The sequence below is a fragment of the Neolamprologus brichardi genome, chromosome 7 (assembly GCF_056152115.1).
Source record: "Neolamprologus brichardi isolate AB-2024 chromosome 7, ASM5615211v1, whole genome shotgun sequence".
NCBI lineage: Eukaryota > Metazoa > Chordata > Actinopteri > Cichliformes > Cichlidae > Neolamprologus > Neolamprologus brichardi.
In genome coordinates, this window is record NC_142110.1 from 784,394 (window position 1) to 811,818 (window position 27,425).

Genomic DNA, 27,425 nt, shown 5'->3' on the forward strand with positions numbered 1-27,425 from the left:
ATGGCGAAGAACGGGAGGGACGAGTAAAAGACAGGAGGCGAGAGAAAGGGGAAAACACGTCTATTTTTATTTGTTTTGTCAGCCAACAGCAGCTACTGGACAGGAAGTGCCGTCCCAGCGAGCGCCGGTCTGTAATTTTACCTTACACCCCCATATCTGTGATCTGTGGTTTTAATAAGAGCCTCGGCCTCGTAGGTCTCAGCTGCTATCCCGACGACAGACGCGGCGAGGTGCGTCTCTGCGTGCGCGTTTGTGACAGCGGGTGGCGACAGACGGTGAGAGCTTAGTTGTGGGAAGACGTCCCGCGGGAGGCAAACCAGCCACCCAAGGGCCCACGCGCCAACAGACACGCTCTCCCCCTGCTCCCCTCTCCTCTCCTTCCCTTACCCCTCCACCAAGTTCGGCCTCCACCCTCCTCTTCACCTGTCTTCATTCGCTCCCCCGCGACTCCTTCCCAATTCTCTCCCTTTCCTCCCTTATTTCCTTCTTTATCTCCTGCTCCCTCCCAGCTAGACAGGCTCCCTGGAAATCGGCGCTCCCTCCCGCTGAGAGGAGAAAGAATAGACGAGAGTGCAGCTGCATGCGCTCAATTACCGCAGACCTCACAAATACCTTCAGAACGAATATGCGCAGTGTCCCGCTCTCTTCCTGCACGGACGCACACATTCACCATTTTCCACCCACGCCGTCTCACCCAGCCACTCGCTGGGTTAATGACTTGCTATTTGTCACTGACAACGGCAGTTTCCACCCCCCCGCCTTGACTGACAGCTCCCTCGTTGACTTGGTGCCTACCTTCCCAACACTTCCTCCCTCAAGTGCTTTTTACTGACATCTTTAACAATCTCTCGCCCTCTTGCACTTCTCACTCACACCTAGCATGAGTGTGGACGTTGTTGACTGTGGGTGTGTGTGCGCGCAGTGTGTGAGGCATGTATCGTAACAGACAGTGGCCTTCGTAGCCATCTGAATCTCTAAACACATCACACCGACTGATCCTTGGAATGCTGCGGCCTGCGAGCTTTTGGGTTTCCTTAATAGGATGTGGGTGTCTGCTTGTGTCAGTGTTCATGTGGCAGAGGAAGGCCAGAGAATGTTCTCCATTTGATCTGTAGGAGGCTTTTTTCCTGCTCCTCTCCTCCTCGGGGAGCCTCTGCTCCACATTCTGACTCCTACGGAGACCCATCAACACTCCCCCGGCTCACGCTCTCAGTCTGTCCCTCTCGCGCCGTACTGCACACACACAGGATATAGACCCGCATGCACTAAAAGCAGCAGACACACATCACACATAAAAATATCACACGCTGCATACACCTCGGCCAGTCAGCTCAGCCAGAGCCGCTGAGGCGTGTGGAAGAGTTGAGAATATAAAGCAGCACCGTGCACTTAAATAAAACAATGTTGCACAAATGGTGGGTGGCTGTAGCTCAGGAGGTAGAGCAGGTCACCTACTGATTGGAAGGTTGGAGGTTCGATCCCAGGCTCCTCCAGTCTGCATGCCAAGTATCCTTGGGCAAGATACTAACCCCAAGTTGCTCTCCGATGCGTCCATCGGAGTATGAATGTGTGTGAGTGTAGTTAGAAAGCACTCAGTATAGAGATAGTGCTTGTGAGAATGGGTGTGACTGGGTGAATGTGGCGTGTTGTATAGAGCGCTTTGAGTACTCCGGGAGAGTAGAAAAGCGCTATATAAGAATCAGTCCATTTACCATTTACCATTTACAAATGTAACAAACTGAGCATTAACAACGTGTGCGTTAACCATTTGATTACCGGGCACGCTGGAAACACACACACACACGTCTTATTCACAATTCAAACAGCAGAGCGTCACAGAGGCTTAATGCTGCAGTGGAACAGAATAACAACACTATTGTAATCGAGGCACGTAATCTCCATCACACACACACAACCAGCTGAGCTATCAGGCTCATGCACATTAATGTGGCATTACACTGACCAGATGTGTGGGGTCTGTGGGTATGTGCGTGTTCGAGTGGGTGAATACACATTTATGTGTCATTGATCTGTGCCACTGTGTGCGCGCGTGTGTGTTTGTCCAATTTCCACTCAAATTAATGGCGCCTCTTTATAGGCCTTCTGCTAGAGTGGCACTGAATTACTTGGTGCTTCACTCTCGCACCTGGGACCCATTCAGTGTTACAGCAGCAGCTAGCTGCTAACCTGGGACCCATTTGCAACAAAAGTATAGTTAGCATTACAGATACCAGTGTGTGTGTGTGTGTGTGTGTGTGTGTGTGGAGGACTAACTAACCACTGCTCTCAAGCTGCAAATCGAGACTCACAAATGTAGACAAAATAATCCTCAATAACTGATACTGAAAATATAACTAATGTAACTAAGATTGGCACTAAAATCTGAAAAGTTTAAACATTATGTGACAGATTTAGAGACAGAACAGAGTGAGTTTGGATTTGTGGGAGGATGACATCATTAAATAGTGGCCTAAGTTTTCATTTCCGTCTGTTGCACAGGGTAAAAGGACTTCACATAAAAACACCAGAGTAGTAATGGAGGGAGGCCTTATTTCAGGTTCTGTGCCATGCTAAAGCTAATGCGTTATCCCTACTATGCAAACTCACCACTTCCTGTTAACATTTCAGAGTAAAAATCTGCTGCATGTTAATGAGCAGAAAACCTTCTTTTTTGTTTTTAAACACAACTTTTTGTGAAACATCGAAGAGTCCAGAGGTAGAAAAGTCAAATTTGATGACGTGTAGGAGAGGCCTTTAAATGTTTATAGTGACCGTTCGTTTTGGGAGACCCAACATTTAATTCAGATTTCCAAAGCAAAGCCGTTCCTTCCTTTAAAGGACCTTGAAAAGCTTGTCCACGCATTTATTACATCCAGATTGGACGACTGTAACTGCCTCTACTCGGGGCTCCAACACTCCTCTCTTTGCCGGCTTCAGTTAATTCAAAATGCAGCTGCGCGTCTTTTAACAGGTACGAGAATCTATGAACACATCACTCCAATTTTAGCCAAACTACATCGTCTCCCTGTTAAATATCGTACAGATTTTAAAATTCTTTTGTTCACTTTTAATATTCTGAATAATTTAGCGCCCAACTATCTTTCTGAACTACTCCACTCATACAATCCCAACAGAGCACTTAGATCGTCCAATCACAAGCTCCTACCACAACCTAGGACTCGAATGAAGTCGAGAGGAGACCGGGCCTTTGCATCCGTGGCACCTAGACTCTGGAATAACCTCCCTGTTCATGTTCGTACTGCCAAGTCGATCCAGTCGTTTAAATCACGTCTTAAAACTCATTTTTTTACTTTGGCTTTTGATTCTGTCTAGTTGGCTGGTTGTTACCTATTGTTTGTTGTCCTCTTTTATTGTTTGTTTTAACTGTCTCATGCTTTTACTGACTATGAAGCACTATGGTCAACACTGTTGTTTTAATATGTGCTACATAAATAAATTTTGATTTGATTTGATTTAATTCTGTAAATGTTTTATTTGAGGAAATACAGCAATAAGACTTTTACCAAGAATTTAAATGCTTTGAGAAATTTGCAGGACTATGGCTGATTTTAAAAAAATCTTCTTTAAATTTGAGTTGAGTTTTTCTTTTCCTGGTTATGAACTTCAGCACAAAGTCCACTAAAGCTAAAATTTCATTCCTACAAGACATGAAACAGTCTATCAAGAGTGTTCAGGGTTAATGAGGAGCTGTTGTCACGTATCCCATCATTTCTCAACAATATTTTGGGGTGAACGGGAGATTAATACTGAAAAGCCAATTTTGGATTGAGTCTTCTGTGTTTTGATCTTTTTCTTTTGTCTGTCACATAGCGTCACCTCTCAGTAACTTTTTTCCATGCTGATTCAAAGCTAACAGCGAGCTAGCATTATAGCTAGCATCATAGCTAGCTACTCCTGGCAAGATGGTCCCATCTGTCACCCTCAACCAAGATGGCCGATATCTGAGTCGTTTGGTTTCTGCTCAGGGACAAACATCAAACTACATCAAACTCCAGAATGCACGAACACATTACCTCACTCATGCAGATTCAGAGTGGCGTTTGTTTATTCCCAGCAGTCTTTGCTTCATACGTGTGTGAGTCCATGCTTCGACTCCCCCGGGCCTCCACCAGAGAATTCAAAAGGACTCTTTATTCTTCATTTAGCCTTCTCCTCAATAATAACCACAGAGCTGTGGTCCCACCACGAACTTCATACGTACTCTCTTCTGCATGCTCACGTGTACGCACACATAAGACAAATAAACATGTACAGCTTTACACACAATGACACACACCAACACGGAGTAACCCACATGCACAAAACCCCGCACACATCCCACCGAGCTGTGGGATTACTGTGCAATCTCAACCGCTCTTTCTCCGGGGAAAAACATGTTTTATTATTTCATTTCATTTCTTTCGACTGCGCTACCTCTCACCCTCCCCCCTTCCTCCCTCAGCTTTATCACTCAGCAACATGTAGCCCTCCCCAGACTCGTCTACTGAAATCACAGGCCACATCCCGTGCTCCGACAGCAGCTCTGAGCTGCTGGCCTTGTGATAATCTGAGTGTGCACTCTGTGTGTCTGTGAACTGACATGGACATGCAAATGAAGGGGTCTTCAACTTTTGAGTTTTTACGTGAATGTCAGTGCAATATTAATGTAACTAAACAATCCGGGCTTTAAGTCTGACATCATTAGCCGTTTCCGGGTCCAAACTCCGCTTCAGGTCCCAAAGTCAAACGAACACTGCGGCATCACTGAGAGTTACAAACTGTCTAAATTATTTCACCTTTCATAAAATGATCAGCATTGCTGCTTTACCAGGTGTAACAATTAAGTTTAACATCCAGGCATCCATGAAAACAGGATTTATGAAGTTTAACAGAGTTAGAAGTTAGCAGGAAGTTAGCTCGCTAGCTTCCACCTAAACATGATATAGCATGTTCTGACTGAGAGATTTATGAAAGAATTAAAACGTACAGCTCTGCTGTCACTTCCAACATAAATGAAGACAGAAAACTAAACAGCAGTGACGTTTGTAGGGTTACTGAAGTTGGGCTAGCTGGTATATAATGATGTGCTACGTGGTAGCTAGCTACACAGCTATGTTAGCATAAACACAGTGAAGCTGGAGGATGAACGCTAACTTTTTTCCCCTCGATAAAAGTTAACGTGAAGGTTCCTGATGGTTAGGGACAAATGCAATCACATGGCAGGATGCTGTAAACGGACCAAACTTCAGTCAGGAGAACAACTGAGATAATCAATCCACAATACGAGGTTAGTCATTAATATACTGCTGCATGGGCTGCAGTTACATCGTAAGGGTTTAAACACTGATCTTTAAAATGAACAGTGGCAATCCGGTCGTTAAGTGATGACGTGACGAATCCTACTTCCGGGCCTAAAGTAGTCTGCGTTTAATATGGCTTTTGTATTGTTAACATGTTTAATGTTTTGTATTTTCTTCTATTTAATCTCAAAAAGCTCCTAAAACAGTCAGTGATCACTGTTGACCTCCCTCGGCTTTTATTACCGCTAATCATTTATTTAAGCTCAGTTTTTAAAACCTTAGGATGTAACTACAGCCCAGCCCATGCAGCAGTATATGAATGACTAACCTCGTATTGTGGATGGATTATCTCAGTTGTTCTCCTGGCTGAAGTTTGGTCCTTTTACAGCATCCTGCCATGCGATTACATTTGTTCCTGACCACCGAGAACACTCACGTTAACTTTTATCAAGTGGAAAAAAAGTTAGCTTGTTTATGTTATGCTAACATAGCTGTGTCGCTAGCGGTCACGTAGCACATCATTATATACCAGCTAGCCAAACTTCAGTAACCCTACAAACGTCACTGCTGTTTAGTTTTCTGTCTTTATTTATGTTGGAAGTGATAACAGAGCTGTACGTTTGAATTTGTTTCCAAAACCCCGCAGTCAGGACATGCTATATTGTATTTAGATAGAAGCTAGCGAGCTAACTTCCTGCTAACTTGTTGTTCATTTTGTCTGAATTTAGATCAATTCTGATACAGTTTGTCAAAATGAGAAAATAACAGATTGGTAAGATAAACAGTTTTTAAGGGAAATATGAGGCCAAATCAAAAGTAGTCAGAAACGGCCAGTTAAACCCTGGACCCCATAGGGTTAGAGGCTAAAAGCAAAGTTGTCACCAAGTACTGTTTATATTTGTGTGTATTACTGCAGCTTTTTAAAGTATTAACTTGGTGCCTTTGGGTGAAATAACGGTAATATGACTGATCCATATTGTCACTTGTTTCTGTGCTACCAAAGTTCCCCGGCTTTCATTCAAACTGTGTTTCTGGTCAGCACCGACACATCAAACTACTTAAACAGTATAAATGTCTTCAAGCTCACACTGAGGCCTGTGGGGCACAATCAGTGGGGCATTTGTTGTTTTCAACAGGAGAAGAATATCTAACAAGTGGATTTGTTCACATTTTCACATCTTAATTTTTAAGTGAAATGTGCATTTTGAGTTTATACACGATGAATATAAGGCGACCGTTTGCAGTATTTTTGTGTGGAGCATTTTTCTATTTCTTAACAAAGGTGTCTAAGCTCACCTAGGATGATTTGTTTTCATTTTCACGTGGTCTTACTGAGGTGATGCGAATTGAAACATGCATTCTTTTTTTTTGGTGGGGGGGGGGGGGGGGGGGGGGCATGTGGTGGAAAAGCTTGAAAAGGGACCTTGAAAGTGCTTAAAAAGTGCTTGAATCTGACCCTGAAAAAGGCGTATGAACCCTGAGATTAAAAACACAACAGCCTTAATAAACAGCAGCTTGGACCTGGAAGCAGGATTCATACGTCATCACTTAAAGACCGCACAGAGTCAGCTGTGAACCTCCTGCCGTCTACAGTAAAACATTCACATTGAGCTCATCCCCACAGAGCAGCAGGAGGAGCGGGGACCTCTGCTGTGCGTCTGCCTCGCGTTCTTCTAAATCTTTGTTATGACGCCACACTAACAAAAGCAAACGTAAAACACAGATTTAGAATCACTACAACTTCATAACCTGCATGTGAGACGAAGCACTGCATGAAATTCTGGTGGGACTTCATGTCGAAGCAGCGGGTGATGAAGCGGGGCTCTCACCATCTACATTACACACTCTGTAGAAACACCATCTTTACCCGTTTAAACAAAGCCCTCCGCCCCCTCCCTGCTCCTTCATCCCCCCTATCAAAAGTAAACACACATACCCACAGACGCCGAGGGGAGACTGCCTCGCAGTAGCGAGAAGTAAGTGTGCGTCTGTGTGTCGGCTTGTTAAGGGACTGTTTGGATTAATCTGTAGGAACCAGATGCCCCCGCTGTGTTCCTTTCAGTCCCTCCATTAATTACACCGTTACTAATAACGGCCTTTGTGTGTGTGTGTGTGTGTGTGTCCATCCCTGTGGGACACATGCTATGGGTAGGTGTGATTCCTATAGCTATAGGTATTCAGAGAACAGAGCAGCACCCGTGTCACTGAGGCAGTCCAGTGATTCTTCATGATACAGCTCAACTGTTTGATGTTAATCTGAAAGCACGCAGCACTTTTATGTAGATATGTTGATACGATAAATGAGCTTTAATTAGGTCCTGATTGACGAGATATTGAGGATTACGTGCACCATGTACGCGTATCGTTGACATATCACTGTTTTATGATAAAGTGTCACACAGTGATGGAGCCTGGCCAGTTAAAACAGAAAAACCACCATCACATTACCAGTCTTACCAGCTGGGCAGTGGTTGGTTCTGTGCTCGGTGAGCTCAGCCAGACAGTCAAAGTCCTGTTGGCAGTTGTCACAGGTGAAGATGGATTCGTCGTCCAAGTCATCGTCGTGATCATCGCGGTCCTCGTCCGGTTCTCCGTCTTCAGCACCGGGCCCCTCTTTGGGGTCGGCGGCTCTTTCAGATGCAGCTACGTCTGCAGAGAAACACAGAACAAGTTTGTCTTTGTTACCATGAACGATCACAGTCGCATCTTTGTGCCGTTACGATGCCATCCCATTCAAATATTCACTGCGTCACCCACTTTCACTCTGCGTCATGTTAGGTTGGGCTGCTGTGTCACTCAGACCTGCAGGTATTTGCAATAAGCTTTATTTAGAGTGCAGCACATCAGTGACATTTGTTCACACTGATTCATGAACCAAACTTTTCAATGTTTCCTTTTAAATCATTAATTGGTGTTGTTGTATTTCTTTTGTTCCTGCCGTCACACTCGGTTATTCTTTTGAGTTTGAGATGTCAAATTCATATGGAAGCACTTCCAAAAAGGCTTTTTATGTTAGAAGGATAGAGTCGGTATTATCACCTCCAAGAATCGTTGACAGGACTTAATACCTCAATTCAATTCAATTCAATTCAATTCAATTCATCCATCCATCCATCCATCTTCATCCGCTTCATCCGGGGCCGGGTCGCGGGGGCAGCAGCCTAAGCAGAGAAGCCCAGACCTCCCTCTCCCCAGCCACCTCCTCCAGCTCATCCGGGGGAACACCAAGGCGTTCCCAGGCCAGCCGAGAGATATAATCTCTCCAGCGTGTCCTGGGTCTGCCCCGGGGCCTCCTCCCGGTGGGACATGCCTGGAACACCTCACCCAGGAGGCGCCCAGGAGCATCCTTGTCAGATGCCCGAACCACCTCAGCTGCCTCCTTTCGATGTGGAGCAGCAGCGGCTCTACTCTGAGCTCCTCCCGGATGGCCGAACTTCTCACCCTATCTCTAAGGGAGAGGCCAGCCACCCTTCGGAGGAAGCTCATTTCCGCCGCTTGTATCCGCGATCTCGTCCTTTCGGTCACTACCCACAGCTCGTGGCCATAGGTGAGGGTAGGGACGTAGATCGACCGGTAAATTGAGAGCTTCGCTTTTACACTCAGCTCCCTCTTCACCACGACGGACCGGTGCAGCGTCTGCATTACTGCAGCCGCGGCCCCAATCCGTCTGTCGATCTCCGGCTCCCTTCTCCCATCACTCGCGAACAAGACCCCGAGATACTTGAACTCTTCCGCTTGGGGCAGGACCTCATCCCCGACCCGGAGTGGGCACTCCACCCTTTTCCGGCTGAGAACCATGGCCTCAGATTTGGAGGTGCTGATCCTCATTCCCGCTGCTTCACACTCGGCTGCGAACCGCTCCAGTGCGAGCTGGAGGCCCTCACCCGATGAAGCCAACAGAACCACATCATCCGCAAAGATCAGAGATGAGATTCTGAGATCTGCTGTGATTGGTTGGGATGAGAGAAGGAAGGAACCTCGGAGCCTCGGAGCAGCCAAACCAGTTTGGTTCTGGTTCTTGCCTCTCGCTCCCTCAGCTCTGTGTCTGTTACTGTTCCCGCGTCCAGTCTGAGCATCTTCAGTCCGTGTCTCAGTGTTAGTGACTTCCTGTTTTATTTTGGTAGTCCTGTCCTGTGTGCTTCACGTTCAGGTTTGCTTCCTCTTAGTGTCTTCAGTTCAGCTCTGTTCCCGTGTGCCTCCACTTCCCCCATTTATCGTCTCAGCCTCCCCTCGTCTCCTGTCGGATCATCTTCCAGCTCCTGATCCTGTGTTTCTAGTTTCGTTCCCCCTGTAAAGGTTTTGTTTAGTCTGCATTTGGGTCCTTTTCTCCCCAACGCCTGATCTGCGTCGCCACAAGTGTCTCACAGCGTGTCACAGCGTAGCCTTAACAGCACAGAAGTGGTTAATGTCATTACTGGGTATCATTTACTGCATCCAGCCGTGCACTGCCGATTACTTTATACTGTGTGTAGATTATCACTTAGCATGTGACGTAATGCGTGTGAGTGTGTGTGTCCTGGTAGCACACAGCAGTGTGAGAGGGGACCAGTGGAGGCCCAATCCTCAGCGCTCCATTGTGTCTCCATTTTCACACCTTATTATCACATTATAAACGCTGAGGATCCAAAAGGACGACACTGAAGACACTTGGCTTCAGAGATGATACCAGAGGAGAGAAAAGCCCTGCTGACACTAAAAGTCTTAATGAAACACCATCAATCAACAGCAGCAAATATGACGATGATGATGCAAAGAGAAGGATAAGCAGTGGGCACAGCCGGAGATCGAGAGTTTAAACTTTTCAGACAATTCTGAAAAGATTAAAGTATTCTACAAAAAAACCACACATATAATTATTATATCACACAGTTCATGAAGCTTCATCAACGCAGGAAAGTCAAATCTCACCTTTTGAACCCGTCCAACCGAGAACCAACGAGCTCCACGACTAATGAAAACTACTTATTTTAAGAGAGAGCAGCTACAGGTCAAAGCGATTAAGCTCCAAGTCAGTTTTATCCACGAGGAGTTCGAAACATCATTTAACGAGCACACGCGATAGAGAGGCGCCGCTTTGTTATGTGCTGCTATTTCTGGCTCTTCATTTCAGGGCGAGTCTGGTAGAGAAAGTCTGACCATTAAAACTTAGTAGCCAGGTCAGCATCAGCGTGTACGCGCAGGTTGCACGCCGTTTGCCCCCTCGCTGATGTTATTGCAGGTCTAACTAACATAAGTTTGGGTGCTAGAGGACGCCTGCTAGGGAGCGTGAGGAGGCACGAAACCGTCACAGCACTCTGATTTATGACGGCAGCGGTATGATGGGAAAAAGGGATGAGGGGATGCTGGGAGGTGGGGAACGAGAGACTGAGGTGATGTGGTGTTTGGGGGACGCAGGAGAGGAAGACAGTGATGGAGGGAGAGGAGGAGGAATGGATGAAGGGATAGGGAAGAAGTGAGGGAGGGTGTTGGCCATCTGTCCAGTGGTGAGAGCGCCGTCTGGCCAGGGAGAGGAAACAGCCCCTTGGCTGACAAACTGCACGTGCACGCTCCTCATTGTGCACACGCACACACATGAATGCTACACAGCAGAAGCACACAAACGGTCTGTACACATAAATATGTGCGTTAACAGTCAGCTTTTCAAATACACAGTGAATGAAACACGATGCTGCTAGAAAAGCATTTTTTTATTTATACATCATCTGAACTGCACACGTGCAGAAAGCAACTACACACATGCTACATACAATGTGCACACAGTCCCCGGGGTTCCTGATGCCAGAGGTGAGGGCAGCGCCAACTCCATTGCATGCCAAGACAACCTGCTGTCATAGCAACAGAGACAAGAGATGGATTTGCACCCCTCCCTCCTCATCACTCCCTTATTTCCTCTTTCAGTACTTTTTTAAAAATAGTGTTTCGCCCCCAAATCCTGTGCAGTGAGATAAAGAGAGAGATGGGTGATGAAGATAACGGGATGAGAGGGGCCAACAGGAGAGGCTGCTGCCCACCCACCCCGTGATTAGGACTTCTCTGACGGGGAGGATTTGATGAGGGCGGGCTTCAAGAGAGCGTCGCTGTAAGCTCAGTTATGATCGTTACCACTCTGGAGCAGCCCTCCTGGTGTGTGTGTGTGTGTGTGTGTGTGTGCGTGTGTGACGACAGTAATATCGTCCGTGAAAAAGAGAAATTTATATAAGCAGTAAGTAAACACGGCCTTTATTTTTATGCTGCCTGAGATCTATAAAAGCACAGAGTTGCAGTTTTATCGGCTCCTCGTGAGGCTACGGAGGCTTAAAAGTGCCATTTATGACACTTTCTATTCAATTTTATTCCCATTTAGCAGAAAGTATCTTTTAGTGTGTACAAAAGTGTTTCCAGTCACAATGACTGCACTGTGTTACTTCAAACACACTCACACCACCTTCCTCCTTCTCTAAGATGCTCCACCCAATCACAGCACAGAGAAGCAGCGGGCCTACTTAATGAAAGCAGGCGACTCCCACGGGTGCTCGGGGTACATACAGAGGTGTGTGTCTGTGTGTGTGTGTCCGCAGGGTATTGATTGAATATTATGACAGCAGTCCCTCGCAAATAGCATCTGCTTCCATCCACTTTCTCTATGACACACACTCCACACACACACACACTCCACACACACACACACACACACACACTCCACACACACACACACTGTGACATAGCTGTAGTCACTTATAGACACACGAACGCACACATGTGAACACACTTACTCTACTGAGAACCATTATCTCTGAGTCACAGACAGTCGCTACGCCAGGAATAACTACACACTCTTTTTCTAAATCACGCCACACACACACACAAACATACATTTTCTGATGCACGCACACACACGGTTCATTCTTATGTCATCCACAGAGGCTCGTCTGCAGTTTAACTACAGGAAATGTTCCAAACGTACAGCATGACTAATGTGGGTCGTTTTCTGTCGCTCACAGAACTCTGATGATTTTTATTCATGTAATGAGGGACTGCGTCACACCTAGGATACACCAGGGGTGGGGGAAAAATGGATACTGTGTAGCATGGTGATATTTTGTTAGCTAATAATGTATGGATACAGGGACAGCAGAAATCGATACTTTGTTACAAAAAGGTTTTTGTGCTCTGACTTCAGAGCATGTTGATCCTTTTTCTGAATCCTGACATTCCTTCACTGTCCAAATGTGTTTAATAAACATGACAGTTTACTTATTTTAATTTAAGACATGTTTTATTTTAATGAAGTTTAAAACTTTTTTATTTAATGTAAAATTATATTTTGTTTTAATTTCCTTTCAAATTCTTCAGTTGCTGAAGGGGCTGCATAGTTTTCATAAACTGCATAGTTCAGAATAGCTATAATTGTACCAGATGGTTGATTCAGTTAAGTTGGACTAGACTGTAATACAAACCGTTCAGTTTGTCAACAATCAAACTGAAATGAGAGAAAGACTGAGTGTGAGACTTTGATATTAGAGAAAATGAATATTGATAAAGTTTACCTTTATGTACAGAATCTGAATATCGCAAAATATTTTAAAAAAATTGCAATAATATCGTATCGTGCGTTAAGTATTGCAATAATATCGTATCGTGGGATGTTTGGTGATTCCCACCTCTAGGACACACAACATGCATTTAGATTAAATTAGTTAGTTGGATCAGCAGCTGTATTCTGGGCACCTAAAGATTTAAACTCGGTGTTTGGGGCTGCAGGAAAAAGAGCCTCGGTGCAGACTTTGTGCTTAAACGTCATTGTGGCATCTTAACCAGCTTTTTCACTTTGTTGGTTCTTATTGCAAAGTTGCATCCACAGCTATTAACCCAAAATGAAACCTTGGATTAAAGAAAACGCACCACAGAACAAGCACTGTGATTGGCTCCAAATACATACTCTACCACAGAGACGATGCACATCCCAGCTTCATATTAAATATTATGAGCTATTCTCAGAGAACGAGTGTGTGACAGCACACAGCATCAGTGTGGATGCAGAGAAAAGAGGTTGTTACGCTCTGGTGAGGAAAGGTAAGAAGCAACATTCCTGGCTGCAGCCACTAACCTGACGACTGTTTATTAACACATACAAATATAAATATATAAACGAGTAGCTCAGGAATAATGAGGTCACTTTGCATATCTGCAGGAAAGCTATATCCAGGTGGTGTGTGTACGCGACGCGCCGCTGCATGCCTGTGTGCGTGTGTGCGTGTGAACCCTGGGTAATTAGATAAAGAGAAGTGAATTAGCAGCGTCCACGGTGCAGAATGATGTTCCACAGCCCGGCCACGCCTAGCTGAGACCCACTAATCACCACTCGTTAGGCTCACGGAGCAGTGTGTGTGGAGGGTTGTGTGTTTTCGTAGCGCTGGTGTATTTGTTGAGTGCGTGCGTGTTTTCTCTCATTAACAACATCAAAATGACTTCATTGAAATAATTAGTGAGCTAAATGATAATAAGCCGTAAACACTGGATGGGAGAGAGAACGACACAGAGCTGATTCCCTCTCCCCCCGAAGAAACCAGATATAACACAAAATGACGGATCTGAGCACGCTCAGTATGGACGCGCTGTCCTACAGGCGCTCTCTGTGAGCAGTTGCCAGGATGTGCTAGTGGAGACACAAACTGGAACACCGAAAATCAAACGCACACAGTCAGCACGTTCATCCTACATCTCTATATATCCTTCGGGAAGCAAACTAGGGAACTAATGAACTCTGGGAAATGTTCCTGAACTGCCCCAGGGTGACAGGAGTGCACTGAAAGAGCGTGCCAAAGCTGGAGGGGGAGTTAAAGGAGAATAAAACATACTGCAATACTGCAAAGGTAAGGTAGTTATTCAAGTGCTGGATTTGGCAGCCAGGAGATGCTACTGTGGCCTGTGTGGGACTCTGAGAGTGTTTCTGCTGGCCAAGCATGCACGCACACACACACACACACACACACACACACACACACACACACACACACACACACACAGACTCACACTGTATAAGACGCATCAAAGGGTGGAAGAAAGTGTGTTGAGCTTCCAGGAAAATGTTTAGAAATCGCACATTTTGAACACAAAGCTTTCACTCTGTTCACATCACACTGCAGACTCACACCAGGCTGGATGAAGAACAGCTTCAGACATGCGTGTTATTCTAAAATGATTCATTTTTATGGAGGTGAGCTGCGTTTGGTGAGACGTGCTCACAGACACCTGAGTGAGGAAAGAGGGAGCGAGCTTAGGCCACATGTTCACAGCTGGTTTGTTTTTGAGGATCTAATTATAGTCCAAGGAGAGCACACTCCAGGTTGGGGAGGGGTCGCCGCCCCAAGAAGAAGAGTTCAAGTATTTTACTGAAGAGCGACAGATGGACTGGAGCACTGACTGCAGTAATGCGGGGCACGGGGTCAGCTCTTCATGTGAGACCTGGGGGGGCCGGTCGTTCCTGCTTTCTTAGCTAGCAACAAAGCATGTATGGACACCACCGTGCTGCAACATTAACTGATGTACCAACACTGAGTGTAACTTATCGCACACACACAGCAGGATTGATCCAGTGGGGCTGAAAACACTTTATTTAATCGCGCTGCTACAAAACGAAGACGCTGCTGCTGCTGCGAGCACCGACTGCAGCTGCACACATGCAGAACCAGACACACAAAGGACGGTGGACACATTTGGCAATGATTGCACACTCAGATGCACACTGACACACACAGACTGACACACACAGACTGACACACACAGACTGAACAGGTGCAGCTGGACAACAACACAGGCCTGCTCTCCACCTCCCAGGAGAATCACTCCCCCAGCCCCCCCTCACCCTCTTCTTTCTGTGAGTTCTAGTGTGTGTGTGTGTGTGAGTGTGTGTGTGTGTGAGTGTGTGTGTGTGTGTGTGTGTCAGGTGGCTATATTAAGAAGCTCATCTCTCTCGTCTCACCTCCTCCCATTTAGCTCCCACTTCATGTCCCCCACAGTGAATGTGTGTTTTTTACAATAACCCCCCCAGAAGAGATCTGCAGAACCACAGAGTACCAGTCACACACACACACACACACACACAGACTCACACACACACTCACACACACTCACACACACAGACACACACACACACACACACACACACACACAGACTCACACACACACACACACACACACACTCACACACAGACTCACACACACACTCACACACACAGACACACACACACACACACACACACACACACAGACTCACACACACACACACACACACACACTCACACACAGACTCACACACACACACACACACACACACACACACACACACAGACTCACACACACACACACACACACACACACACACACACACAGACTCACACACAGACTCACACACACACACACACACACACACTCACACACAGACTCACACACAGACACACACACACACACACACACACAGACTCACACACACACACACACACACACACACTCACACACAGACTCACACACACACACACACACACACACTCACACACAGACTCACACACACACACACACACACACACTCACACACAGACACACACACACACACACACACACACACACAGACTCACACACACACACACACACACACAGACTCACACACAGACACACACACACAGACTCACACACACAGACACACACTCTCACACAGACTCACACACACAGACACACACACAGACACACACTCTCACACAGACTCACACTCTCACACAGACTCACACTCTCACACACACACACACACACACACACTCACACACACAGACTCACACACACACACACACACACACACACACACAGACACTCTCACACACAAACACAAACACACACTCACACACACACACACACACACACACTCACCCCTGGGATGTGGTGCTGTAAGGAGAGCAGCACCCAACACCAGTGTCTGGAAACAGGATGATGAAAGAAGCATTCACGTCACGGAAGGAAGCAACAAACACGCACAAACACACAGTTAACTGCAAACACACAAAATCATCCAGACGTGCCACGCAGACTCGCACAGATCGACAGAATCGCACACTCACAAACTTATTCCTTTGCTGTACGCACGCACACCGACACACATGAGACAGAAAAGGGCTCATTGCTGCAAAACAGAGGAAAACACAGACGCACTGTCACGAGCAGACAATACGAGTTCACACACACGAGCACGGACTGTTTTCCTGTGGCAGCCTTGGGGAAATTAAAACTACATTATGGACCTCTAGAGGAAAGCGGTGAGAGAGTGATGGAGGAAGAGGAAGAGAGAGGAAGCAAGAGAAAGAGTGAGACGAGGGCCAGTGTCCTGTTTTTCTCAGGCCTCCACAAAGCTGTTACAAGGAAGCAGGAGCAAAGTGACACAGCCCGCAACCTCTCTGTGTGCGTCCTTTGTGTCCCGACTGGTGGACGGGAGGACGTGTATGTTGTTGCTTCAGATTTCATAGCCGTTATATTTCAGTGGTGATTTGCTTTGTTCCCAGTCGCTCTTGGATGGTTTCAGGTGTGACCCTGTAATGGACTGCATGTCTCACCCAACTCTAACTTCAGCGGGTATTTTGTAAGGTAATGATCTTAAAATAACCGAGAGAAAAGAAAGAGCCCTGTGAGAAAGCACTTGGCGACAGTGGGAAGGAAAAACTGTCATAACCAGGCTCAGGGAGGGGCGGGGCCAACTGTCACGACCAGTGAGAGGGGTGAGAGGAGGAAGATGGGACAACAGACGCATCGTAGAAGAGAGCCGGAGATAAATAACAGCATAACTAAGGCAGGATTCAGGGTCACCTGATTGCGCCCTGACGTAATCGTAACAGCAGAGACGGCGTCTGTGTCCCACATCCAAACTGGGAGATGTTTAAATAGTTTTAAATATCCTCGAAACCACAAGTTAGTCTTCAGTCGGGGTGATATCTTTTATTCAAGGTCCTCAGAAACACCAAAGATTTTGTCCAGTTTGAACCTCTGACCAATAAAATCCACCATCATCAAACGCACTGAGAAACTGCAGCGCTTGGATACGGTAATGGTCTGTATTTGTACAACGCTTTACTAAGGACCCCAAAGCGCTTTACATCCAGTCATCCACCCATCCACACACACATTCACACACTGGTGATGGCAGCTACATTGTAGCCACAGCTGCCCTGGGGCGCACAAGGGGTGGGGGGAAAAATGGATACTGTGTAGCATGGTGATATTTTGTTTGCTAATAATGTATGGATACAGGGACAGCAGAAATCGATACTTTGTTACAAAAAGGTTTTTGTGCTCTGACTTCAGAGCATGTTGATCCTTTTTCTGAATCCTGACATTCCTTCACTGTCCAAATGTGTTTAATAAACATGACAGTTTACTTATTTTAATTTAAGACAAGTTTTATTTTAATTAAGTTTAAAACTTTTTTATTTAATGTAAAATTATATTTTGTTTTCATTTACTTTCAAATTCTTCAGTTGCTGAAGGGGCTGCATAGTTTTCATAAACTGCATAGTTCAGAATAGCTATAATTGTACCAGATGGTTGATTCAGTTAAGTTGGACTAGACTGTAATACAAACCGTTCAGTTTGTCAACAACCAAACTGAAATGAGAGAAAGACTGAGTGTGAGACTTTGATATTAGAGAAAATGATGATTGATAAAGTTTACCTTTATGTACAGAATCTGAATATCGCAAAATATTTTTAAAAATTGCAAAAATATCGTATCGTGCGTTAAGTATTGTGATAATATCATATCGTGGGATGTATGGTGATTCCCACCTCTAGGGCGCACTGACAGAGGCGAGGCTGCCGGACACTGGCGCCACCGGGCCCTCTGACCACCACCAGTAGGCAACGGTTGAAGTGTCTTGCCCAAGGACACAACGACCGAGACTGTCCGAGCCGGGGCTCGAACCGGCAACCTTCTGATTACAAGACGAACTCCTAACTCTTGAGCCACGATCACCCATATGCTCGGATATGCTCACACACGCTTTCCTAATATTGACACAGATCTGACAGGTGCAGGGAACATTTTTACGGCTCAGTTTTGTCACCACATGTGTGTGAACACACAATCACACACATCCACACACAGAGGAGGAACAACAATGAGAAGGTCTCAGCTTCTCAGTTTCAGCTCGGGGACCTGACAAGACTTTTCCATGATGACTCACTGGATCGCTCTGTGCGTGCGCGCTTTTCGTGTGCGTTGGTGTGTCTGCGTATGCACGCGTGTTTGTGCGTGCGTATGTGTGTGCGTGTTTGCGCGTGTTTGTGCTTACCTATGTGTGCGTGTTTGCGTGTGTGTCACTGTACTCTGCAGCAGACTGTCAGTGTGATTTGAGGAACACTTGATTCCAGAGAAAGAGAAGAAGAAAGTTCATCACCAACAGTTTATTAACACGAGACACTCGAGTCCTGTTCAGTTGGACATGTCTCATGACTTCCTCACTTTCACTCGAGACTGAAAGACACGGATCTTATAAACAAATAAAAAACACGGCTGCTCAATACCATCTCCAACTTCGTCTCATTTCCTCTTCTTTTCCTTCTTCCAGCACACTGAGAGTCAGACAGCAACTGAGCAAACAGGGGGAAGGTGTCCCGCTGGGGTGTGGTAAGGACTGAAGGGAGAAGGAAAGGAGGCTTTCAGGGCACCTCAGGGCGCAGAAAGGCCAGGAGGAGGAGAGGAAATGTAGGAAAGGGGAGAATAAGTTGGCTCAATGCTACTCGAGTCGCCCTCACACTCCCTCCACCTTCTCTCAAGCGGCCTTTCCAAACTCAACACACATTTTCCAGAGTAAGTCAAAGAAAGACCAAATGAGAGGGATGGAAAAACAGCCTAGAGGGCTGGAAGTTTATGAATTAGGAAGCAGGATAGGAAGGTATATTTCTCCTTGTTCCCTTTCTTTTTCGCTGTTCCCTGTTTTCTCAGCCCGTCCTTCTCAGCATCATCTCTCAGGGAGTAAAAGAAGTGAGGTCTTTCTTTCTAATCTGCTGGGGTAAGACGCAGGCAGCGGTTCTCACCCCCCCTCTCACACATACTAACTCCTCCTGATGTCGCCCCAAATAAGCACTGAAAAGGTAAAAGCAAAGACAGAGGGACAGAAAGAGAGCAGGCAGATCACGCAGTGACGTGGAGATGCTGGCAGCAACATCCAACCTGAGAGAGTGGCTGAGTAAGGGAATATAGGACAGTGTGTTTTTATGGTGAGTGTGTGTGTGTGTGTGTGTGTGTGTGTGTGTGTGTGTGTCATGGGACTCCAGCTTCCTGCAGGAACTGACACACACAGCAGTTCTAGCGAGCCACCCAGGACCTCAGTCAGCACCCCCTAACACGCACACACAGCCACACACTCACACGTAGACCTGCACAGTGGCCCCTGGAGGAGAGTTAACACAGTTTTGAAATGGGGGGGCAAGGATGGGAGGGTTCGGCACGTCACAGACACCCCCAGGGTCATACTTTCCTATCCTCCAATCCCCGCAGAGCTTAACGAGAGACGGGGCGAGCGCGGCACAGAGAGAGAGAGATAACGGCGTGTTTCCCACATTCAGCAGTATCTCACGTCCCTGCTGGGATCCCGTCAGAGGAAGTGTTTAACTGTTCTCTGATGGGCTGCAAACCGGAGCAGCAAAACTAACTACAGCTGACAAACACCTACAGTAGTCCAGCTGTTTCTGGAGAATGTGCACTTTGATCTTTACCGATGACAGCACTGAGGGAAACATGGCCGACGTTGTCGTTAGCTTAGCATACGGGCCAGCAGCTGCATCGTTTGCAACCTTTGAGTCATGCAGCAGTTGTGAGTCTGGTCTGTAGTTTTAATAATAATAATGATGGATTGCATTTATATGGCGCTTTTCGAGACCCTCAAAGTGCTGCACAATTCCTCTATTCATCCACTCACAGTCACACTGGTGCAGCTACAGGTGCAGCCACAGCTGGCCTGGGCCAGACTGACAGAAGCTGCCATATCGCGCCATCGGCCCCTCTGGCCAGCACCAGTTGGCGGGAGGTGAAGCATCTTGGCCAAGGACACAACGACCGGCTCGATCCCAACCTTCCGGTTACAAGATGTGAACCACGGTCTAGCTGGAGTTTCTCCGATCGCAATATTTCCTGAAAGTAACATCAGTGCAGGCAGATTCAGTTCATCTGTGTCCATCTTCACTAACAAACCTACAGCTTTAATAAACGAACAGCTTTACGCCAACTCTGCAGAGAAGATCACCAACAACAACAAGAAAGCAGCTTCTTTGTAAACCAATGAGAAATTAGCTGTTGAGCATTCACACACAGCTTCACGGCGAAGGCCAAACGTGACCTCTGCACTGAGGTGCCAAGGTGACAGCAGCACATAAGAAAAGAGGCGGCGCCGTCAGGGTGCAGGCCCGCTGTGGCCCGAGCCTCTGGTTGCTCCCGTGGTGGAGAGGACCAGCGGCTCCCCCGTGACTGAGGCTTTTTAAAAACACCCTCCACTGTGATTAACCACCAGCTGGACGACAACGTCTCCTTCAGCCTCTTTTTCCATGCAGTCATTCAGGGTTGTTTTTCAAGTTTATTTTAGAGAAACACATTTTCTACAAATGATAAACAATCGTGTTAAATACTCAATATTATGATAGCTGACCAAAATAGTCAAGATCATAATTTTGCCATAATTAAACGATAGATTCTTGGAACTACTGGACAAATATCTGCAGATGAATCAGTGGGAAAATGATCGGCACTGAAATCTTACAGCGTAGCCTGAATAACAAAGTCTCTCCAACATTCACAGATGCACCAGGATTTGTGACTGAAGCATAAATAAAAGACACATCCATCTAAACCTGTGTGCTAACAGACCTCTGAATCACAGCATCCTGTCCTCCTCCTCTCGCCCCTCCCTGAGCCTGGTTCTGCTGGAGGTTTCTTCCTGTTAAAAGGGAGTTTTTCCTTCCCACTGTCACCAAAGTGCTGCTCATAGGGGGTCATATGATTGTTGGGTTTTTCTCTGTATGTATTATTTTAGAGCTAATTTTATAATAATATAAATATAAATAAATATAAATAATATAAATAATAGCTCGTCTCCTATGGAGGCAGAAGGCTGAGCAACTTTAAATTTCCATCTCAGAGTTTAAAGACGAGCCAAGAGGAGATGGAGACACGGAGACTAAGAAAAAAATCTGCCATCTTTGTCTTCCTCCTAGGAAATTAGCAAACCACAGAGAGCAGTGAAAAGCACACAAATCTCTCTATTAGAGTATTATTGAGACTGACTGCTACAGTTTTCCGTCTCCTCTTTCCTTCACAGTCCCCTCCATCTTTCTTCTTCGTCACGAAATCTTCGTTTCCATTTTCATCACCTCAAACCCCGAGTGCACGCTACAAACGACCAGCTTGGACTCGCCCGCACACAAACATACATCACATCTGTGTGTGGGTGACACAGGTGTGTGTGGGTGACACAGGTGTGTGTCTGTACACTGACCGGTCTGAACAGTCGATCCGTCCCAGGTTGCTCCACACTCTGAAGACTCTCCTTCTTCAACAGCTAGAAAAGAGACAGACACAGAAAATCAAATAAATGGTTTTAGCCTGCAGCTAATTAACGAGCCACAATTCAATGATCGTATCACACTTTTAACACACCGTCAGGTTCTCTCTACAACTAAAACACCTTTGTGATTAAAATGAGTTTATGAAGCCGTGTTGATGCTTTCTGTGCGGCCTCGTGGTTTCACCGCGAGCTTTCGTCCAAACATCACAGACACAGTCGAGTTGAACGCGACTCGTCACCTCTTCTTACTTTCGATCGAGCGTGGGAGCGCCTCAGGACATCGCATTTGTCTTTAAACACGTTTATTCTCTGGAGCGAGTGCACTTGAACTTGAACCTACTAAGAATTAACAAAACATGACGATGACCTGAGATCTCTCAGACTCGCACACACAGCTGATCAAAGCTGGATTGTCATACCGACTTCCTGGGTACAACAGGAAGGAGGGAAGTACAGCTGGCACACAAACAGGAAATGGCTAGAGCCACCACACAATGGGATTTCCCGTCCGCCCCCTCCCCGACGCGCTGTGCCTCACTTCTCCCTCGCTCACCTCCGTCTCTGATCCCTCCAAATGTTTTGTTCTCATCCTGCTCTCACCGCTGACCTCCGCCCCTCCACATCTCTACACCTCTAACACGTCCTCATCAGCTCCTGTGACCCACCTCCTCCTCACATCAAACCTGAGCCATAAGCTCCAAACAAAGCTATAAATCAGCAAAGCGTCCCTCTTAAAAAGAAACTAAAAGTCTGCATGAAAGTGATTTTTGTAGATGAATGAAGAAGAATCGTTTTTATAACAGGAAAAAACAGAGTTGTGTCACAACTGGACCCGTATAATCACACCAACTTTAGCTCCTCCCACTAGCTGCAAGCAGCGTTGCAAAGTCCACGTGCTGATGCACACCGAGCAGTGCAACCCTCTCAAATCTGCATGTTTTTCATGCTCCACATCATTTTCTCTGGTCTCGCTGCTGAAGTCAGAAAGCTGCTGCGTCTATAAACAGCCTGTAATAACCGTCTGCAGGACTCATACGTTTGGATCAAGTCTTCAACATCCCTGTTGGAGCCAGATGTGACCACAGAGTGCTAACAAACGAATGGATCCCTGGACGAACGCAGGAACCTCCCAGCGCAGCAAATCCGTCTGCCAAAGACAGCAGAGAGAAGAAAAACAAAGTCCGTCTGCTGCGCTTCATCACAATGACCAGTACGTTAGCTCCCAGCTGAGCCCTGAGTGGACGCCATGATTCATGTCACCTCGTCTGGGTCACGTCACAGCGCCCTGACAAAACGCTGCTGTTTCAGTGAAGATTCTCGTTAAAGGGAGACGTTGATGACTTACGTGCGTCTGAATCAAAGGTTTTCATTTCGAGGTCACCGGCCGCGACCTCGGCCTGTCTGAACTGGGCTTGCCCAGATCTTGTGACAACTATTTTTTCAAACCACTAAAAGCTGACATCATAATGAAAACCATCTTCCTGTGGTAGTTGGGAGAGTTTGAGATTATAAAAAGACCTCGTGGTAACTTTGCCTCAGATAAAGGCCCATTTCTCCTGATGAGACTGTGGGGAATACAGCGTGTTTCATTAGCCAAGCACACGCAGCTTTATTTAGACTCCCATATCCTCCCTCTGTCCCCCTCAGAGACAAACACACCGTTACTGTGAACCCTGTACACACCAGGCGGTCGGTGTGCCTGTGAGAAGGATTAGCTCACAGATACTGTATCAGTCAAGAGGAGGGAGTATCTGAGTGTGTACAAGTACATACGTGTGCATGTGTACCTGTAGCTTGGGTGCCCCATTACAAAAAAAGACCCACTTAGAAAGACACTTTGTGACCTGTGGGGTTAAAAATATAGCAATCAGTCATGTGTTTGCACATGCATCGCTCCTCTTCCTGCAGCATCACAGTCCTCTTCAAACTCTAGCTCAAACTCGCACAGTCGTTTAACAGCTTAGCACAGGCACAATCTCTCGTTAGCTACATGCTAACAGACATGCTAACAGACAGGTGTATTTTTGGCAAATGAATTTGCAGAATTTCCCTTTAACAGAACTTACATCATTAGTGGCAGAAAGTCGCAAGCATTCGTGTCATTTTGTACCAGTTAATTGTGGTATTGATTTAAGATGCTATCACCGAGTAACATGATCACAGCCCAAAATATACAGATACTGGCAAGAAGGCAGAAAAAGACTGAGACAGCAGATGGCTAAAGATCAAACAATACGACAAGCCGCAGAAACAAAAACACAAATGAAACCCCTGGAGCACGACACACGGGTGACACCGTGTAAGAAGGAAGCTTCTGGGAATCCTTGGAGCATCTGCACACACACACACACACAGTTACTAACCCCTGAGGCACCTCGTCTATGAGTCTAATAGGGCTGCCACGATTACGTCGACTATCAAAATCGTCGACGACTGATTTAATAGTCGACGCGTCGTTTGAAGCTTTGTAAGATCCCAAAAGACGCACGAATAAGTAGTAGGATTTAAGAGTGTAATAACGGACTGAAACAGAAGATGGCAGCACTGCATGTACAAGGATGCCAGCTGCCGTTAAACCCCGAAGAAGAAGAAGCTGTGTCCCAGAATTCATAGCGCAGCCCAGCTGAGTTTCCAACAATGGCGGCAGCTAGTTAGTTTTAATATTACTCTTATTATTCTTTCTGGGTCACAAAATAAACGTTTAACATATTTTCAGGCGAGAATGTAGCTGTGTAAACCTCAAATATCTGCTCAGTTTATCAAGACACCACATATTTTCAAAAGCGCTCCGACGTTTTCGGAGACGTCTGTTAGCCACTAGCTCGATAGCTAGCCGGGGGCTAGGCTAACTAGAGCCGTGAGAACACCGGACTCCCGGCTAATCGTTTTCAAACCCACCGCCGTCTTTCGCTACTCAGGTTAAACATGATATATAAGTCACTTAGATAACTTAAAAATGTTATTATTTGGCTTTTTTAGTATTTTATTTGTTCCTGAGTAAATCGGTTTGGCTGAGATTAAAGTTATAGTTTTTACACAGCTGAATAAACATCAAGCAGACAGCTGATTATCAGAAGTGTGAGATGCTCGAGAATTTACTCCGGTGTCCTGTTATATTTTAGATAGCAAGGAGTTTATTAAACTTCACCGAAACAATCTGCAAATGTCATTAAAATTTAATAAACTATCATCTTGTCTTTATTTTTAGTTAGCACATACCTTAAACACTTAGAGCTGTAAGCTAATGATAGTTATATAAGAGCAGATGCTGCTGGTGCAATAAGCTGTAGTTTTACGTCCAATGGATGATGATCTGATTAGTCGACTAATCACAAAATTAATCGGTGACTAGTCGACTATCAAAATAATCGTTTGTGGCAGCGCTAGAGTCCATGTGAGTCCTAGAACATGTGCTTAAGAAAGGATGCCTATCGAGTACTATAAATGAGAACACCTGGTTTACTGCATGAGCATAAACACAGACTATTTGATTGTGATTTGGTGGCCTGAGTACTTTCCACTAATTAGTGTAAATACAGAATATCTCACCTGCTTGAGCAGGTGACCTTGGTGTGGGGCCTGAGGTCGAGGCTGTATGTGGCCCACGCTGTCAAACTCAGTTTCCATCACAGGACACATACGACACGCTTTGATCTTGTGGGCAAAACCAGTGAAACTCTCTTTTCTGTCAGCGTGAAGAAGCTTAACCCTTTAAGACCTACCATAGAACCAAGTCCGCCAGAGCTTATATTATATTTTTACATGCTGTGGAGCCATTTTTGGGAGCATTTCAAGTTGCTATACATCAATACAACCATTACAGCCCAGATTTTAATAATATGTCTGCATTAAGTGCATAGTAATTACATAAATTGCAAAAAAGTGCAATAAACTACAAAAAAATTGAAAATCGTTTGGTTTTTTTTTACATATATTTCTAGTTAGAGAAATTTAAGAGGCTTATCCCTCAAAACTGTAAATACAAAAAAGTTGCACAAAATAGTTTCCCACCACAGGAAATTTATTTTGAGTGTCTTCATAGTTTTATTTTTGAAATACACCAATTTTTATACACTGCAGGAAAAACGAAAATAAATATTATAAAGCAAATTTGCAAAAAAGCAGCATATGCATCAAAATAAACTATTTCCAGCAGTGCAATATGAGTCCTAAGCATCCCAGAAACCACACAGAAAGTCATAAAGTCAAACATAACTTTTAAAAACACCAGTATAGGATCGTGCATGTTTCTGGAATATTATGTTTTTGTTGCTGCAAGTGCTTTTTATGCAGTTTTTGCAAAGTTATATGTGGAAGGAAACTGTGACCGAGGACAAGCTGATGACATAAGATGTAAGTACAACTCCTCCGGTTTCATATGCAAAAAAAATTATTGCGCTAGCTCACGTGGTTGCAGAGCTACCGGGATTTAAAAATAGTTACGCAAAACAGAGCGTGCTGCTCTGACCGGCGTTAATGACGCATTTAATCACGGTGATATTGTGATATAAGAAAAAACTACATCTCAATTTTCCTACATGAAAATGCTGAAGAGAAACGCTGGTGTAGTAAAAGAAATCTGTCAACTTATAGAAAAGCTCCTAGACTGTCCTGTAATTATGAAACAGAAAATTCAATCATTCAAACACTGTGGACACTATAAAGAAGCCCACAGTGGAAAACTTGGACTTTTCTGTCATTCAGCTGTTTATCTTCTACTGTTGTACGGGTGGGAGGTCTACGCCAGCGGGCCGGACTGGAGTCTTTGCCGGGCTGATTCTGGTCACTGGGCCTTATGTTTGGCACCCCTGACTCACCTGTACAGCAGACAAATAATCAGATGTAAACACATGCATAACACATACACAGTAACTGACAGTACAGCAACACTCCTGTCTGCATTGTAATGGGCCGTCACGGTTCATTAGCCAGTCAAGCATGCAATTATACCACAATGACAAAACACACACGGACTCACAACACCAGCGTCCGGGTCAAAAACGTGCAGAGACTAGACAACGAACCATCAACGGTGCGCTTAGTCCGCACAGGCTGAGCCCGTCGGGTCGTGGAAGCTGAGGAGCTCAGAGCTCGCCGTTACCAGGTTCATCTCAGAGCGCCTGCAAGTCGCCGCTGTTGGACGCTTCAGGAATGAATCCTCTTTGCTTCACAGACATTCTGACACCAGCTTCCCAACAAGTTAGAGATTCTGAAAAATGTGTTTATGTGACGGATAAAGGCTGCAGAGGGGATGATCGAACACAGGGAGCAGCCTGGGAATGTGAGTTAGGGTTAGGGAATATTACGCTGCAGATATTTCCCCGTGCACCCCAGCACCTCACAGACGGACGCAGTGCTGTCACGTAGTCGTCCAACCCTCCGTTTCATTTCTGCACATCAAACTTTAGAAAAGCAGCAGAGGAGGGCTGCAACATGCAGCTCTGCCTCTGCATCATGATCCTGTTGTCATAAACAAATATTTGCACAGTTGTTGTCACTGGCACAGTTATCCACACACTCTCCCCTCCCTCTTCCATTATTGGCATCCTCT

General features: G+C 45.7%; 1 protein-coding gene across 3 annotated transcripts in view; it reads right to left on the reverse strand.

Annotated features, from left to right (window-relative positions):
• Positions 1-27,425, reverse strand: part of znf423 (zinc finger protein 423) — a 134,055-nt gene that overhangs the window by 90,588 nt on the left and 16,042 nt on the right. For all 3 annotated transcript variants that reach the window (XM_087842754.1, XM_087842753.1, XM_087842752.1), the window contains exons 2-3: positions 21,806-21,868; positions 7,758-7,949 (exon numbers count right to left, since the gene is read on the reverse strand). In XM_087842754.1, coding sequence (XP_087698880.1) covers positions 7,758-7,949; positions 21,806-21,868 — 255 coding nt within the window. The remainder of the gene's footprint in view (positions 1-7,757; positions 7,950-21,805; positions 21,869-27,425) is intronic.